General features: G+C 36.8%; 1 protein-coding gene across 2 annotated transcripts; it reads left to right on the forward strand.

The window, feature by feature from the left end:
* Window positions 1-5,312: 5,312 nt before the first annotated feature.
* Window positions 5,313-16,824, forward strand: wdr61 (WD repeat domain 61). 2 transcript variants are annotated; one of them, XM_041795825.1, is made up of 12 exons: window positions 5,313-5,415; window positions 5,774-5,831; window positions 5,940-5,967; window positions 7,991-8,096; window positions 9,279-9,451; window positions 10,875-11,023; window positions 11,291-11,384; window positions 12,754-12,847; window positions 13,929-14,021; window positions 14,415-14,493; window positions 14,690-14,768; window positions 16,566-16,824. In XM_041795825.1, the coding sequence occupies exons 2-11, from the start codon at window positions 5,820-5,822 to the stop codon at window positions 14,735-14,737; spliced, it is 876 nt and encodes a 291-aa protein (XP_041651759.1). In that variant the 5' UTR covers window positions 5,313-5,415; window positions 5,774-5,819; the 3' UTR covers window positions 14,738-14,768; window positions 16,566-16,824. The 2 variants fall into 2 exon arrangements, with proteins under 2 accessions (XP_041651759.1, XP_041651758.1); XM_041795824.1 differs by lacking the exon at window positions 14,690-14,768.

Here is a 16,824-nt window from a genome sequence, read left to right on the forward strand (position 1 = left end):
CTTACAAAGTGTTTTGTTTTTTTTTCTGTGAGCTGTGAGCCATATTCATCAACATTTAAAGAAAAAAGGGCTTGAAATGTTTTATTTTGTACAAGATTAATCTAAAATATATGGAAATGTAACTTACTGAATTTCATCACAGAAATAAATGAACTTTTTAATGATTTTCCAATTGTTAGATGCATCTGTAGAGTTAACATTAGTGTCTTTTTATGTTATAACTGCAGTTCCAAAATAGTTTGGACACTAAATTTTGAATAGATACAGAATGCAGTGATTTGCAAATGATTTTATATTCTGGAGCAAAGCCAAACACAGACAGAATCCTTGAGACCTTCAGTCCTTCTGGTGGTGCTGCGTTAAAAACAGGCATCATTCTGAAGAAAAAAAATTCTGGTGGGGAAAAACTAATTTCAGTTAACACAGCACACTCTGACGAGTCCATTTCAAATTGTTTTGCCCGTCAAGACATCTGGGCTGAAGATGAAAAGGACCATGCAGATTGTTATCGATATTAATTTCCAAAGCCAGCATCTGTGATGGTGTGAGGGTGTATTAGTGATCATGGCATGGGTTACTTGCACATCTGTGAAGGCGCCATTAATACAGAGGGGTACATGCAGGTTTTGGAGCAACATGTACTTCCATCCGGACAGCATCTTCAGGGACACGTTCTGCACGAGTTACAACAGCATGGCTTCACAACGAAAGACTGCGATTACCAAACTGACCTGCATGCAGTCCAGACCTGTCACTGCTGAGCAACTTAAGATGTGCATCCTTTGTATACTTCATCACCTGTATGTATGGGACATTCTTGTGAATGTGAGATCTCAAAAATGATTTCAAGAGATTTTCTGTAAATGATGCACAAATGTGCAGAGACTGAAGGATGAACTCATTAGATTTTGGAGGTTGTAGGCCAAAGGTCAAGGTCATCAGACCTCAGGTCAGTCCCTTGCTGCTGAGTGTGATATCTCATGAACACTTCGAGAAATTTTCTTCAAAATTTTGCGTAAATATCTCCTTGGACTCAGAATAAATTGAACACATTTTGAAGGTGAAAAGCAAAGGTCAAAAACCCTTATAGCCCTCCTTCTTGACCCAAGGCTGTACTTTGTATACCTTGCTGACAATAAGGGGATGGTGCTGTATTGGTGTCCAATCATTTCAGGTGTCAGTGCAAACCTTGCATAGACTGATACCTGGGTCTATCTTTGACCTGCTCCATCCTTGTTACTCTACTCAGGTCTTCTAGGTTCTAGTTGTTTTCTAGTGTCAAAAACAAGGGACATGATGATGACTTTGAATATGTGCTTCAGATACTTTAAAACACCTGCCAGCATCCTTTAAAGCTCTCTAAGAGGACCTTAATACATATTTTTTGAGTTGGCTTTAAACCACCCAATGCAGTTCACACAGTTGTAGTTTTTATGTGCTTTAGTAGATTTAGACCTTTTTCTGTGAAAGGTGCTACACAAGATGAGCTTTACTTGCTTAGTTATTACCTGCTAAATCAATATAAACAAAAGTTTTTGCAGGAGGTTTAACCTGTCTTGTACTTTGTTTATCTCTATATTTGCATTACATAATATGACCAAATTTAAGAGGACAATAAAGAATGTGGTGACAGGCATGCGGTTGTTTTTCTTGAAAGTCTAAAAACTGTTTCTCATGGGGCCAGGGAGGTTTCAATGGCTTTTTTCCCCTTAAAGGGTGCATATTTTGTACGTCTCTGTCTCCACTTTTCAGAAAATGTATGCTGAAAGAAGCCATTCTTAGATTTTCCCCTCATGATGTCAGGTGGGGAGTTAGCCCCGCCCCCAGGTTCAGTTGGCCCTCCCTGCTAGGAAGAAAGTACTGCCCTCCACTCCTGATCCTCCTCTCGGCTGCCAGCTCAGAGGAGGATCAGGGGAGCCACGTCCATTAAGCCACATCCATTTCCTGAGAGGGGTGTGGTCAGGGGCGGAGTCAGACAGCACAGTAACATTTAAAACCACAGACACAGAAACAGCTCATTCTGAGCAGGGCTGAAACAGAGGGGTATTTAGGCATACTATCCTATACTGGTATGTCTTTCAGCAACAGACTTAACAGGCTTGTTTTGGGGACCTCTGAGACCAATATAATATTGTCTTTAAAGGGTAAAATATGTCCCCTTTAATAAATTAAATCAACATTTAAAAACTGCACTTTTGTATTTACTCTTTTTTTGTCTAATATCAAGATTAGTTTAATGATCTGAAACATTCAAGTGTGACAAATATGCAAAAATACAAGAAATCAGGAAGGGGCAGATTCTTTTCACAACACTGTAGCTTCTTTGGCATTAATATTGAGCTTTAAAGCTTATTTTTTTATGAGTTAGTCTTTTTTATTATTATTTCCAATGACACAGTAGCCAATCATATCCCATAGCCAGACAGGACTGATCATTTAATAGCAAAAGACGGAAAATGACAATCGCATAAGGAGCTGACAAAGACTTTTTCAGTTTATAACTTCGTCAAGTTGTGTCTAAATGACATTGCAAATACAAAGATTAATTTTCTTTAGCTATGAATAAGATATTTATGTCGATACATTATGAGAAATGTTTCTGAAATAAAGTTTCTGTGATATGAAGCTTAGTATATGGATATTTTTCTGAAAACCAGCTATCTTTTTATCCTATGTGCACATTCATCTGATATGAAATAAATGTTTATTGTTTGTCCTGCTTTTATTTAAACCTCTTGAGATCAGCAAACAAGATGAGTAGAAAATTACATACATGAGTGACATGCTTGATTGTTTCTGTCATCCCAATCTGAAAGCACTTCATTTTGTCCTCTCAAAGATAATGGCAGAAGATATGCATGTTTCTTTTTAGCATACAGCAGCTAATGCCATAAAGTAAAGGTTCATTACCCTCTATTATTAATGCCCTGAAAACATGAATGAATCACTTGGCTGAAAATAGCAGCCGCAGCATCATTACTGCCCGAAGGACCAACAAAAGCAGAACACACAAGTGTCTGAAAAAGACCATACTGATATAATTTCAGGGCTGGAGAGCAGATCCGTTCAACAGATGTTATAAAATTATTTGTACAATTATAGAGGCAAAGGAAAACTTTCAGAGGCTGGTAATGTTGTTTTTCTTGCTTTCATTTAGAAAGCTGTACCTGGTACAACAGTCTTAGGAACAATTCTTTTGCAATAACTGTTGGTTTCAACCAGGATTTCTGCAGTTCCACTGTGATTTGTTTGTTCACTAGGTTCAAAGGAAGATTTTTGGAGTTGAAAGAAGCCCAGAAAGCACTTAAATTTGCCCATCACTACTCTTAAGTTGCCTAAAGACTTTATAAGCATTAATCAGATGCAGAAGTTTATGCTACTTTTATGGTGAAACAGCTCAAATTGTTTATTTTCCATTGTGTTTTCTTTTCTAGAGTAACGATCAACATTGTACTTGGTAACATATTCTCTGTTAAAGGCACATTTTAAGACTTTGGGTTGTATTTTGTCCATTGAAATGACGATCTATAAGACACTATATGATCAGTTCACCCCACAGAGCACCCAGGCACCCTGAAATCAAAACTTAATTCAGTTTTTGATCACAGTTTAAGCTTTCTGTGCACCTTAGCTGGACAGGTTTAATACACTATTTAGACAAAATGAGCCACGCCTGTTAATTATTGAATTCAGGCATTTCAATCAGACCTGTTGCCACAGGTGGATAAAATCAAGCACCTAGCCATGCAGTCTGTATTTGCAAACATATGTGATACAAAATGGGTCACTCTGAAGAGCTCAGGGGCTGCACAGCAGTGCAGGGGTTAGCACTGTCGCCTCACAGCGAGAAGGTGGGCCTTTCTGTGTGGAGTTTTCATGTTCTCCCCGTGCATGTGTGGGTTCTCTCCAGGTACTCCGGCTTCCTACCACCATCAAAAATATGCTCATAAGCTTAATTGATGACTGGTTGTCTGTCTCTGTACGTCGGCCCTGTAATTGACTGGTGACCAGTCCAGGGTGTACCCCGCCTCTTGCCCAATGACAGCTGGGATAGGCTCCAGCTCCCCTGCAACCCTCAGTGGGATAGAATATGGATGGATGAAGAGCTCAGTGACTTCAAGCGTGGTACTGTGATGGATGCCACCTTTGCAAGAAGACAGTTTGTGAAATTTCCTCCCTGCTGGTTATTTCACAGTCAACTGTGAGTGATATTATTAGAAGGTGGAAGTGTTCAGGAACAACAGCAACTCAGCCATAAAGCAGAGGACCATGTAAAATCACAGCCAGTCACCTGGCTGACTGCATGGGGCCAGCTGTGAAGTTTGGTGGAGGAGGGATGTGTCGGGCTGTTTTTTAGGGTTTGGACTAGACCCCTTATCTACAGTAAAAGCAACAGCTTAAACCTCCACCATAGCAAGACATTTTGGACAATGCTACCAACTGTGAAACAACAGTTTGGGAAAGGCCCTTCTCTGTTCCAACATGACTGTGCTCCAGTGCACAAAGCAAGACATGGTTTGATGAGTTTGGTGTGGAAGAACTTGACTGGCCCCATGGAGCACTTCCCTGAATATTATGCCTTTACAGTCCCTGTTGGTGTAATGTTTAGGTGATCAAAGACATGGTGTAGCTCTTCCATACCATTGGTCTTTTTATGTCCTCTTGTTTTTAGATTGGCCTTGTGTTTTTTTGTGTTTTTATTGTTTTTGATTTTCAATGTGCAGCCCTTTGGTCATCTTCTAGTTGTTTTTAAACTTGAGTAAATAAATACATTTGGATCAGACTGGATTGTATGGTTTGGATTGAGTTGGAGGTTAATTCATTACTACAAAGCTGTAGATAAATTGAAATACCTATAAGCCCCTTAACTATTATGTAATGAAATATAGGTTATGATATTATAAACAGTCCAGCCAATCAATGTAAAATTTCATGTAACACTCTTAGAATTCCTCTATTCTGGTCTTACTTTAAAGACAGAAAATATTTCTGAATGCACAAAATGAACTAATATCATTAATGACTTAATGTTTGTCTTTTTTGCACTTAAATAATTTTTTTCTCAAGTTTCTTCTTTTTTTTTTGTCTTTTTAGTGGATTTTTCATTTCGTATTATGTTTTTCTATTACCTTGTTAAATCTCCAATTTGTGCTGATTTTGCGAGTGTTTTGAAAGATTAAAAAAAATAAAAACTTTAAAAATAGAATCATCTCAACAAAAGAAATCGTTTCACGGACATTTCCCTCCACTGTACCACCGGTGGCGCTAGTTCACTCCACACGTTGATTTCCAACCCGTATGTAACAAACGAAGAAGAATCAAACCGGAAGTTACGCTGAATGTTGTTATGGCGTCTCACATGTAAATTATCAAGCTAGAGAATTAAAAAATACAACTTTATTAGAGGGTTTGAAGGTACGTAGTCACGTTTTATATTAAAATGTAAACGAAACAGTCTGTTTTGACACAGTAAGTCCGTTAAACTGAGTTATCTCGCGATAATCTTTTGACTGAATCAGCAAACTGCACTTTGTTGCTGTCTGGATGCAGCGCCAATCTGCCACAAGTGCATGCGTTAGCCACGATATTTTAGCTGTATGTTGAATCCTTTAACCTCTATGAATATTTAGCTCTTAAACTTTAATCATCCACTAATTTGTTAGCTTTTGTCTCTATCTGCTTGCAGCCATGCTATCTGTTAACATTTCGGTTTTAAAAATGAATGAAAATGCCTCATCATGTCAAAACTAGCTCACTTCAATGTTGTTTCTAGGTTTAAACAATCCAGCTGGCTGTAAAACTCCTACAGGACCAAAGCAATGAGCACCCAAGTAAGCAACACACTCACAAACCAACATCTTTACAATTATTTTGCCAAATTTGATTTTGCTGGATGGAATAACTGAAAAATTGACTGTAAGCTTGTTCTTTAATTTCAGTACAGCATCCTTTTCAAGCAAGAACATGGTGAGTAATATAATAGATAAATACACCTTACTGTTAAACTGAAATGAGTTAGCCTACTCTCTATTACTCTCCTATTAAAAATAGTGTCATTCAGACTTCCTACAACTGCTACTTGTTTTTTATTTGACTCAGTACAAGAAAAGGAATCTAGATAAACTGCACCAAAAATAGAAAATATGACTTTTGGTTAATACATTGTCTTTTATGTGTAATATTGGCACCAGTAATTGTTGTTTGTGGTGGTAATTCAGGATATTTGTGTGTTCTAAAAAAGTATTAAAAGATAATAAATCAGTGTAGCCAAAATACTTGTAATTATTAAAAATAATAATTAAAATAATAATAATTAATTTTATTTATGAATTAAATTATTTAATCATTCATTATATAATAATATATATTAACTAATAACACAAATAATGTACATTTATATTATTATAAATAAATTGGTATTATGAATCATTATAAAATAATAATTTTTAAAAAGTCTTAAATCCAAGAATCATATACATGGTTATCATATACACATTAATGCTTTCAAATGAGAAAATGAGAAATACTGAGTATTTTATGTGTCCTGAGAGGCATTTATAGCTTGTATCTTTTTTTTCTAAAAACCTAAATATATGCTGTTCTACTTTTTTAACTTCAAATGCAGTGCAGAACTTGCAAATCAGTTCTTCAAGATTGTGGTCTAACTTTTTTAGGCCACCTAAGTAAAAAAAAAAAAAAAAAAAAAATAAGACCTTACATTCAGATTCCTTATGGTAGACATTTTTTCTCATAGATGAATCTCAGAACTTTCCAAGAACTCCTAATTTGTAAACTATGACAAATACTAAGGGCATTTAATTTTTTTTGGCACATTTTTGTCTTGCTATCACGACAGAACCCATACCCATGTCGTTAATTTACTGGGTGAGGAAATTAAGATGCAGTAGTCTTAAAATGTATTAAGAGGGTCTTCAAAATGCCTTAAAAAGTATTAAATTTAATGTCAGTTTTCTCTGTGAACCTTGTGATTAAGGTCAGTGGGCCAGGATTGATGGCATTAGCATTGTTCCTACCTAGAGTTTGCATGTACAGAGCTCGTTTTGTTTTTTTAGGGTGGTATTTATGTAGCAGCTAAGGGTAATGTGCTACAGTAGGTTTTATACTTTATCTGTAGAGCATATGGTCATAAATGATTAAAGGGGTCTCCTCACTGAGACCTTATCCTGCCATTCGGGCAAGTATTTTATGTTTATTTGAAGTTGTTAATAGATCTATTTGAGTATATAGATTAGATTATTAGATTATTTATTTGTTCTATGGAGCTTCTCTGTGCTCTGAAATCTTTTAAGTTTTCATAAAAGTTAACGGAAAAATAGAGAAACACAATATTACTGGTATTTATTGGTATTGGTAGATATTTGGTTAAAAAGTGAAAGAGTATCTGCACATTTTAAAAAATTTATGCCGGTATTTACAACCAATATTTTGGCTAAAAAAAAATCTGTCAATATCGGGTGTGAATATTGACTGTACCAACAAATAATTAAGTAGAGTTTTTAGGTTGGACCAACAGACCTACACCAGCTGAAGTCTTTCTTTACTCACCATCATCCCTTACACTTGAAAGTCTGTTTTAAGGACTGAAATTTGTTAATTGATTCTTCCTCAGACTTAAGTGTGTTTTAAGGACTGAAGTTTTAAGTCTGAACTACATTTAAATATCGGTGTTGGCTTGAATTATTTTATAAATACTGGCATATAGGATATCTGCAAAACATCCAATATTGTTCTTCCCTATGAAAAACCGCTAAGATTTACATCATCAGGTGAAAACATGAGCAGTAAGCCACAGGGAGTCTAGTGAAGTCTAAGTATATAGAATCATAGACAAGAGAGGATTTCTTCTGTGTTTCAATGGGAATTGTTGGCAATAACAAAAAATAGAATTATGTCTGGGTTAAAATAAGTATGTTGTTCTTATCTGTACTGTGGATATCTTAAGAGATTCAACCTGAGTTTGTCTCCTCAGCACACGATGATGCCATCTGGACGGCAGCGTGGGGTAAAAGTGAGGCAGATGGGTCAGAAACTATCGTCACCGGCTCGTTAGATGATATGGTCAAAGTCTGGAAATGGTGAGTGTGTTTTCTCTTCCTTTTTTCCCTTTTTACATCTCTATTCTACATGATAGAATAGTGTATCATAAATGTGTTTTAACACGCACGTCTAGATGGATGCACAGATACTGATACCAGTGTCAGGTATCGATGCTTGTATCAAGCCTAAATTCTTGTAATCGTAAAACATTGCAGATACTGTACTTGGTGTCATTTTAAAGCATAAAATCAGCGTGTCATTATGTGAGTATGATGTCAAAGTTAAAGCCATGTCTGCAGTTTAGTGATATATTAACAAAAAGGAGGATGACAAAAGTAGAGGAGAAGGAAAACTTTGCACTGATAAATTGTCTGGAGGACAGATAAAGAGTATCTCTTCTAATAAAATAAAAGCCTCTTTCAAAATAGTTCAAAGAACAGTTATTATATTATGTAGTGCTCAGATTTGTAATCCGTATCAGTGAGTGCCCAAATTTAAGTACTTTTTTCCTACTTCGTCTGGAAAAAATGTGGTACCATCCCTATCTAGATGGAATTTTTTTCTTCCCCAGTATGGTACTTTTTTCTTCTTCTTTTAGATTATTGTTTTTAAGTAACATTGTATCTTCACACTCATATCATCCTTATGTTCTTAAAAAAGGTAAAAATCCAGATGAAATAAAAGCAAAACAATATTACATTAAAAGCAAAAACAACCAAAGTTATGAACAAACAGGTTAAAATTATAACTATTACTCTTGAGCTGAAATATTTGTTTGTTTTAACAGTATTGTTTGTCAGGCAATCATTTATGATCAAAGATTGACTGCAATAGCAGAGCTTACTACAGCTTGTTAAAAGTAATACCTTAGTAATGCCTGAACCTTTAGGGTTATAGTTGAAGGGTATTTTCTTGGTAAATTGAGGTTCAAAATGCATGAATGTAGATTTCAGTGTTTGCTGGATACATTCTCTACAAATCAAGCATACTTGTAGCATAATCATTGAGATGTGTCAGCTCTGTACCCATAGTCATATTCTGTGCATGCAGTAGCATCCCTGAACTTTATATTCAATCCCATAAATATTCACCAGCAGACAGAGTTTGCCCACTTCTTGTAGAATTGCAGATTTTGGAAAATGCCTCTTGGCGCAAGAGTTGAATTGACTTGATCTGGTGTGACACGGCGGAATAATCTGGTTGCCTCTCTGTTCCTGCAGGTCAGACGAGAAGCTGGAGCTGCAGTGGACTCTGGAGGGCCACCAGCTGGGCGTGGTGTCAGTGGACATCAGTCACAACGGAGCCATCGCAGCCTCCAGCTCCCTGGACGCTCACATCCGCCTTTGGGACCTGGAGTCTGGAAAACAGATAAAATCTATGGATGCTGGACCAGGTACGACCCGGCCTGAAAGGACTGTCTCTGTTCATGATGTTTATTTATAGGGGATGGAGGTGCTTTGACCCTGGAGGGCTTGTAGGTAGAGGGAAAAAATAAATGCAGTAAAATATGGGAAAGTCCTGCAGGACAATCTTATTCAGTCTGCAAGAGAACTACGATAATGACTCATAGCATGCAGCGAAAGCTAACCAGAAATGGTTGAACAGCAAGGTGGATCCGATAGAGAATTTGTGGCTGGACTTGAAAACTATTTTTCATGCATGATCCCTGTGCAACCTAACAGAGCTTGAGCAGTTTAGCAAAGAAGAATGGAGTAAAATTGCAGGGTCAAGATGTGCAAGCCTGATTGAGACCTATCCATGCAGACTCAGTGCTGTGATTGCAGTCAAAGGTGAATCTATTAAGAACTGATCTAAAGGGGGTTAGTATTTATGCAGTCACTTATTTTACATTGCATATTTTTATTTAATTGATTTTAGTTTGTAGAAATCTGTTTTCACTTTGACATTAAAGAGTTTTTTTGTCTTTTTTTTGGCAAAAAATCCAAATTAGATTGACCATGATTGATTTATAAAATCAATTAAAGGGTAAAAAATCCAAAGTTTGATGTCTTTTGATTTTCAAATAATGAAAACTTCCTATTCTCTTTTACCGATATTTAACATGTTTATTTGATTACTAAACTGATAATATATCTTGTTAAACACACATTTTTTCACAGCCTTACTTTCACTTTCTGCTTTGTTTGTATGCCAGTTCATTTTTGATAGCTTTGCTTTTTCTTTAACTTTTACCTGGATTAAAATTTGACCTTGTGAATGTGGTCTTATTTTATTAATCAAGTGTTTATTTACTGAGTTTTACAGTGACTCTCCTAAATAAGGTAATTACAATGAAAACTGTCACCCAGTTTTTGATAAAACAGACCTTCAGGGGCGATAGCCCGCCTCTCTGCTGTGTGGCCCTCTGAGCTTTGTTTTATTTTTTTACTTTCACCTCCCAGAGACCCCACACCCTCAAATGTGTGTGTGCTGTTGTGTGTCTTGAACCAGGCTGTACTTCATCTAAATGCCATGTCACCTTCTATTAGTGACACCTTGTTTCACACAGTGGTTGGTCTGGGTCAGTGGATTTAAAACCTTCTATTCCCCGCCTTGGACCTACTGTATCTGGGCATATTTGGATTTCTGTTACTGTATAAACCTGCCTTTCTTCCTCTTTGTTGATCAAATAGTTGGCCTTCTAGGGTGACTATGGGAAAGAAAGGAGGGTTTTTATTTTCTTGGGAGCTGTTAGTTAAAATACACATTTATAAATAGGCAATATAGCTGTATTGGAGGCTGTAAAAAATGAATATTTCCCCTATAATGATCTGTTTTTGTGTTTAATGTTCCATTTGTCTGTCTGCTTTCTCCAGTCGATGCTTGGTCGGTCGCCTTCTCCCCAGACTCTAAATACATCGCCACAGGAAGCCATCATGGCAAGGTCAACATCTTTGGTGTGGAAAGCGGCAAGAAGGAATATTCCCTGGACACTCGAGGAAAATTCATCCTCAGTATAGCTTATGTAAGAAACTATAAATTGACATTCTGGTCAGTTTGGTGGTGACTTCTAAAGCTCAGAGTTTCAGCAGGCTGATAGCTCTGCTTCAGTTTTACAGTGAATTATATCATTTTGGTTTATCCTCATTCACAGCAAGGTGCTTTGTGATATCTTATCCTTTATGTTCTTGTCTACATTTTTTATTTAAAAGGTTACTGCTCATCCAGTTCAAATATAACATTCATAATCCAGAGTTTCATTGTTTGTCTTTTCTTCTTTTCTGCACCCCAGAGCCCTGATGGTAAATATTTGGCCAGTGGAGCCATCGATGGAATTATCAACATCTTTGACATTGCCACTGGAAAACTGCTCCACACGCTGGAAGGTGACTGAAACTACTGATATTCTTTATTTAGGCTTTAAGTGACCCATGTCTTTTGATAAATGATTGCAGCACTTTATCCACAATAAATCTTAAAGGAGAAATATGATTAACCTTCTGATGGTGTGAAATTGTTGATTACATTCAGGGTGTGTGACCAAAAATGGCAGCCATATATTATAATAATAAAAAGTATATACATATTTTTTCCCAACTTTTTTTACTCTAACTTTTCGATCAAGGTGAGAATTGATCATATATACCAAATAAAAATTAATTTGGGGGAATTTAACCCCTTAAATGCCAGGTTGAGTGCCAAAAAACCCTGATGGTTATAATGTAAAAGAAATATTTTCCATACATTATGTAAATTGGATTTCCTTCATAAAAAGTCCCTTTTTGCATTGTTTAACAATTGATTATTTTATAGTAATTTAATCTTTAAATGCAAGTTTGAGTGACAATTAAAAAAACCCTGACCCCATGATTTTTATCATGTAAAAAAATACAAAGAATTTAATATTTTTTATATACTACATGCATTTTGAACTTTTTGAAGGGGGTTATTACAGCATTGAAAATGTAAATCATGATCAGCAACTGTTTTTTTTTTTTTTATACACTATTTATTTGTTTTTTTTATTTTAATTTTGATACTTGAATTAATTGTATTGCTCAGGGTGTAAGTGGCCAAAAATGGGTGCTATACATAAATAGCAGTATATATTCTTAACTTAAAAAAGTTATCCCTGTATTACATTAATTTTTTCAATCAAGATCAAAACTGTTCATAAATATCAAATATTGATTAATTTTTAGGTATTCAACCTTTTGAGCGCCAGTTCAAGTGCAAAAAAACTCTGATATTTGTCAGAAAGCCTAATATTATAAAAAGTGTGGGGTTTTTTTCTTTTTTTACTGCAACGCTGGGGGATCAAATTTTGTGGTTTTAATGAGTTTTAATGGGGCATTTTTGGTTACAAAGGTACTGAGTGTATACAAAAAGTGTACAGAGCTTATTATGGACTTGTTATAGGTTCTGATATTCAAATTCCAAAATTTTATTGGGAAATTACCCTCAAAATTATGTGTTAGCATTAACACAGTAAAAAAATTAAAAGAAGAAAAAAATTTCCCCCAAAAAGCCATAAATTGACCTCAACACCCTTTTTTGGTTAAGCGAAGGAAATTGGACATGAGGAACTAAGCCTACAACACAGAAGAATTGAAACATCTTGCTGTCTTTTAAGAATAATTTCTGCAAATGCATCGATATAATCACATTTTACATAGATAAAAAAAATATTTCTCTATAAAGTAAGAGGAGTTGTCAGCAGCAGTCATGATGCTAAAGCGTGTCCTCTCTCCTCAGGTCACGCCATGCCTATCAGATCCCTCACGTTCTCACCGGACTCTCAGCTGCTGGTCACAGCCTCTGACGACGGATACATCAAAATATATGATGTGTAAGTACGATCTGCAGTTTGTGGACACTGCTGTTAAGCCATTTCTTTTCATGTGATTTTTTTCCTCCTAAAGGAAATACATTTATTAGATAGAAGTAGTAAAGGATGCAGCTGCTGTTATGCTAACCAAAAGACATTCACAATCACTTTAGTCAGTAGACCTGCTCATTGATGTAAATGTGAAGTTGCCCAAACACATGGCAGCAACTAATGCATGTAGGCATTAAGTGACTTTGAAGATAGCATGGTTGTTAGTGGTCTGGCTGGCTTTAATGATGTTTATATCAAATTTTACACCTACAATCTGAATGTTGCTGAAGATACTGAGAGTCATTAGACCAGGCAACAGTTTTCTAATCTTCTTTGTCTAATTTTGTTTGCCGCATGTGAATTATAGTTGCAGCTCCCTGTCTAAGCATGTGTGAGCTTTTTGCTGCTGTAGCCCATCTGCTTCAGGCTTGACTTGTTGTGCATTCAGAGACACTCTTCTGCATACCTCAGTTGTAACAATGGTGGTCTATCAGCCAGGACCAGCCTGGCCATTCCCCTTTAACCTGTGCAACCAACAATGCATTTAGGTCAAGAGAACTGCTGCTAACTGGACATTTCCTCCGTAAACCTTGGAGATGGTTGTGCATGAAAATTCCAGTAGATCAGCAGCGACTGAAATATTCAGATGAGCCTGTCTTGCACCAACAACCATGCTACGTTCAAAATCACTTTCCTCATTCTGATGCTCTGTTTGAACCCAAACAGAGCATATGTACATGTCTGTATGCTTAAATGCATTGGTTGCTGCCACATGTTTGGCTGATTAGATATGAGCGTTCATGAGAAGTCAAACAGGTGTAACTAATAGCATGATCAGTGAGTGCATTTTCGAGGTTACACATTTTTTTCTTCACCATTTATTTTCATCATTTTCTATTGACAATCATGTGCCTGACATGTAAAATCAAACCATGTTCACACAGTTTAAGGGAGGTAGGAGTTGCATTGCAGATATTATACAGGTTAAATAAAGATAAAATGTAGAGAAAAGATCACAAAGGTGTTTGGTCAAATAAATTGTGTTTTACAGGCAACATGCTAACCTGGCTGGAACGCTGAGTGGACATGGATCCTGGGTTCTTAACGTTGCCTTCTCCCCAGATGACACTCACTTTGTCTCAAGGTAAAATTTAACATCTCCAAACAGGCTCAGAAGGCTTCATATCAAAGATACTATGTGACACTGACAACATTTTTCTTTTTCATGCTTAAAACGGCAGTAAAGCAGCGGGGTAAAGCACTCAAGGTCCAGATTTATAGACGTCAAGTAGACCATGTTGTTAAAATGTGCCCTCTCTTCAACATTAGACAGCTGGGCATGTTTTTCCTGTCTGCTTTCCCATGCATACACTCTTGGTGTGTAAAGCAGTTGTCAGCTGAAGCTGTTTTGCAGAGAAAGTTTCCAGCCCACCTTGCCAAGATAAACTGAGCAGATCAGCCAGACAACACAAAGTTCTGATTAAAAAAAGCTGTATAACCCTTCAGATGTTCTCTCTCTGTCCTCTGCTGCTCTCAGCTCATCTGACAAGAGTGTGAAGGTGTGGGACGCCAGCTCCAGAGCCTGCATCAACACGTTCTTTGACCATCAGGACCAGGTGACAAAGTTAACCCCGAATCATCCTCGCTAAAGTGTTTATAATCAGATCCAAAGTGAGAGAAGATGAGGGCTGAAGGTGCTGATGTGTTAAGGAGGGAAATCAATACGTCCAATGTCTCTCACATGACCCGTTTCTGGTGTTTCAGCTCAGGCTAAAGCAATAATCCCAGCTGTCATTAAATCTCTGTTTGCAGGCGCCTGTAGGGAGGTTGATCTTTTTCTCCTGCAAAGCCTCTAACTGAAAGCATGGCTCCTCAGAGAAGGAGACCAGAGGTAGTTGACTCTGCCATATTGCTATTATGTCTTATCATGAAATGACACATCAAACCTACTGGGAATATTAGTAGCCAATGACTCTTGACTTTTGCTTAATCTTCTATTGAAGGCATTTTTTAAATCAGACTTTTAACATCTGTGTAGTCACCAATTGTTTTGATGATTTATCTTTTTAAAAGTCAACCACTTGTGGAAATGCTTCATAGTGTTTTCATGGGATGTCTTTAAATTATTTCTTCTTGAACCAACACTTGAAATCCAAAAGAGTTTACTTACTATCATAAATAAGTCAAGTTGATTTATAAAGCACACTTAAAACAATTTATATTGATAAAAGTGCTGCATAATTAAGAGTGAAAATAAATTGGCATAGGAGAGCACTGACATATACAAAAAATAACAATTAACTATGGCTGCAAGCAGCACTGAAGGGCCCTTGCACTGTGTAGCACGCCGTGCTCAGTGTGCTACAACCGCGAGAGTGAAGCTATTGCTTGCACCGGTGTAAATAAACTGCAATGTGCTGCAGATTGTGGGCATATTGTACTTTGTGTATGAGGTAGTACCAGCCAACAACACTAGGTGGCAGTATGACAAAGCAAGATGCTAGTATGTAAATGTGATCTGGGCAGGACTGATATTTATCATATAAAATTCAAAGAAATGAGTCATTTTATGTCAGAGGAATGTGGAGAAGAGCAGACTTTGATCATATGTGTGCAATTTGAAGGGAGTCAGAGGTTTGGTATGAGAGTTACACCAACTTCCTGTCTAACTGGCAGGGTATCAAAATGCTCACCATTGCCAGACATCCTTTAATGAAACATGTCCTTGTTGTGGACAAATATTAAGGCCTTATATTCATAGTAACATAGTAATATAATAATAATAAGGCCCACAGATACTACAGGGTCCTCACTCCAAGGTCAGTGCTCATGCTGTAATTAAAATGAGGTAAGAAAATAATTTAAGAACCAAGACAAACCCATAAAATATACTCATAAAAGACTGGCTGGCTGCTAAAACAAAGGGAGTAACAGGACATTAAAAAGAGATGTGTCTTCAGCATTGACTTAAAAATGTCAAGAGATTTGGCAGATCTTATCTGAGTGTTTATATGTATATAATAATAATGATATGATGGTGCTTTTAAAACTGTAAAAATAATTAATAAAATGTATACATCCATCTATCCGGGAAGCCAATGAAAGTTACTGACAATAACAGTAGTCCAGCCTGGAAGTTGTGAAAGCATCAACTGCTCTTTCAGAGTAACTTTTACTGACGTTAGGTTTTACTTTAGCTAAAAGTTTGAGCTGAAAAATAGTCGGTTTTAACTTCAGAGGTGATCTGCTGTCGACTGATCATAAAGTATAAGAAGCAGCAAATCTGAACACTTGAGAAGCTGACACCAGCAAATGTTTTACAGTTTTGCCAAAAGGAAAAACAGACTGGCAGGTAAATGAGTCATCAAAATAGTTGCTGATAGATGTTTTTGTTAATCCAGTAATATTTAGGTCTATTTTTAACCTTTGTCTGCTAAAAATATTGCCCTCTTCACTGCTGTGTTTCTTTTAAAATGTTCGTGGAATTATGTGTAAAAACACAACGAAACACAGCAGTCACTATTTTTATCCTGTAAACGTGCACTGTGTGTGCAGGTGTTTGCCATACATCATGCAACTTGCATTTATTAAAAAATAATATGTATAAAATATGGATACTAGGAGTCATATTAGTTTGTATAAGTAACTCAAATCCCATATTCATCCCTTCTATCCATGTCATCTACAGGTGTGGAGCGTGAAGTACAACAGCAACGGCTCAAAGATCATCTCTGCCGGAGACGACCGTGCCATCCACATCTACGACTGTCCAATGTGAAGGGACAGATGTGTGTCACATGAGACAAAGGGGGCCAATCTTTTAAGCTGTCGACCCCGATCATGCAGTTAAAGTTGGTTATCAGAGGGTGGGAGGGGTAAAATTGTAAATGTGGTAGGTTTTTTTTTTTTGCACTGGCCCAGTGGGGTCAAATAAAGGGGCTGATTTT

This window comes from Cheilinus undulatus, linkage group 9, assembly GCF_018320785.1.
Source record: "Cheilinus undulatus linkage group 9, ASM1832078v1, whole genome shotgun sequence".
In the NCBI taxonomy this organism is placed as follows: domain Eukaryota; kingdom Metazoa; phylum Chordata; class Actinopteri; order Labriformes; family Labridae; genus Cheilinus; species Cheilinus undulatus.

What these genes read in the sequence shown, in the direction of transcription:
- wdr61 (XM_041795824.1), top strand. An exon ending in ATGGTCAAAGTCTGGAAATG is followed by an intron (nt 8,097 to 9,278) that starts GTGAGTGTGTTT and finishes CTGTTCCTGCAG; the next exon opens with GTCAGACGAGAAGCTGGAGC. An exon ending in TCTTTGACCATCAGGACCAG is followed by an intron (nt 14,494 to 16,565) that starts GTGACAAAGTTA and finishes TGTCATCTACAG; the next exon opens with GTGTGGAGCGTGAAGTACAA.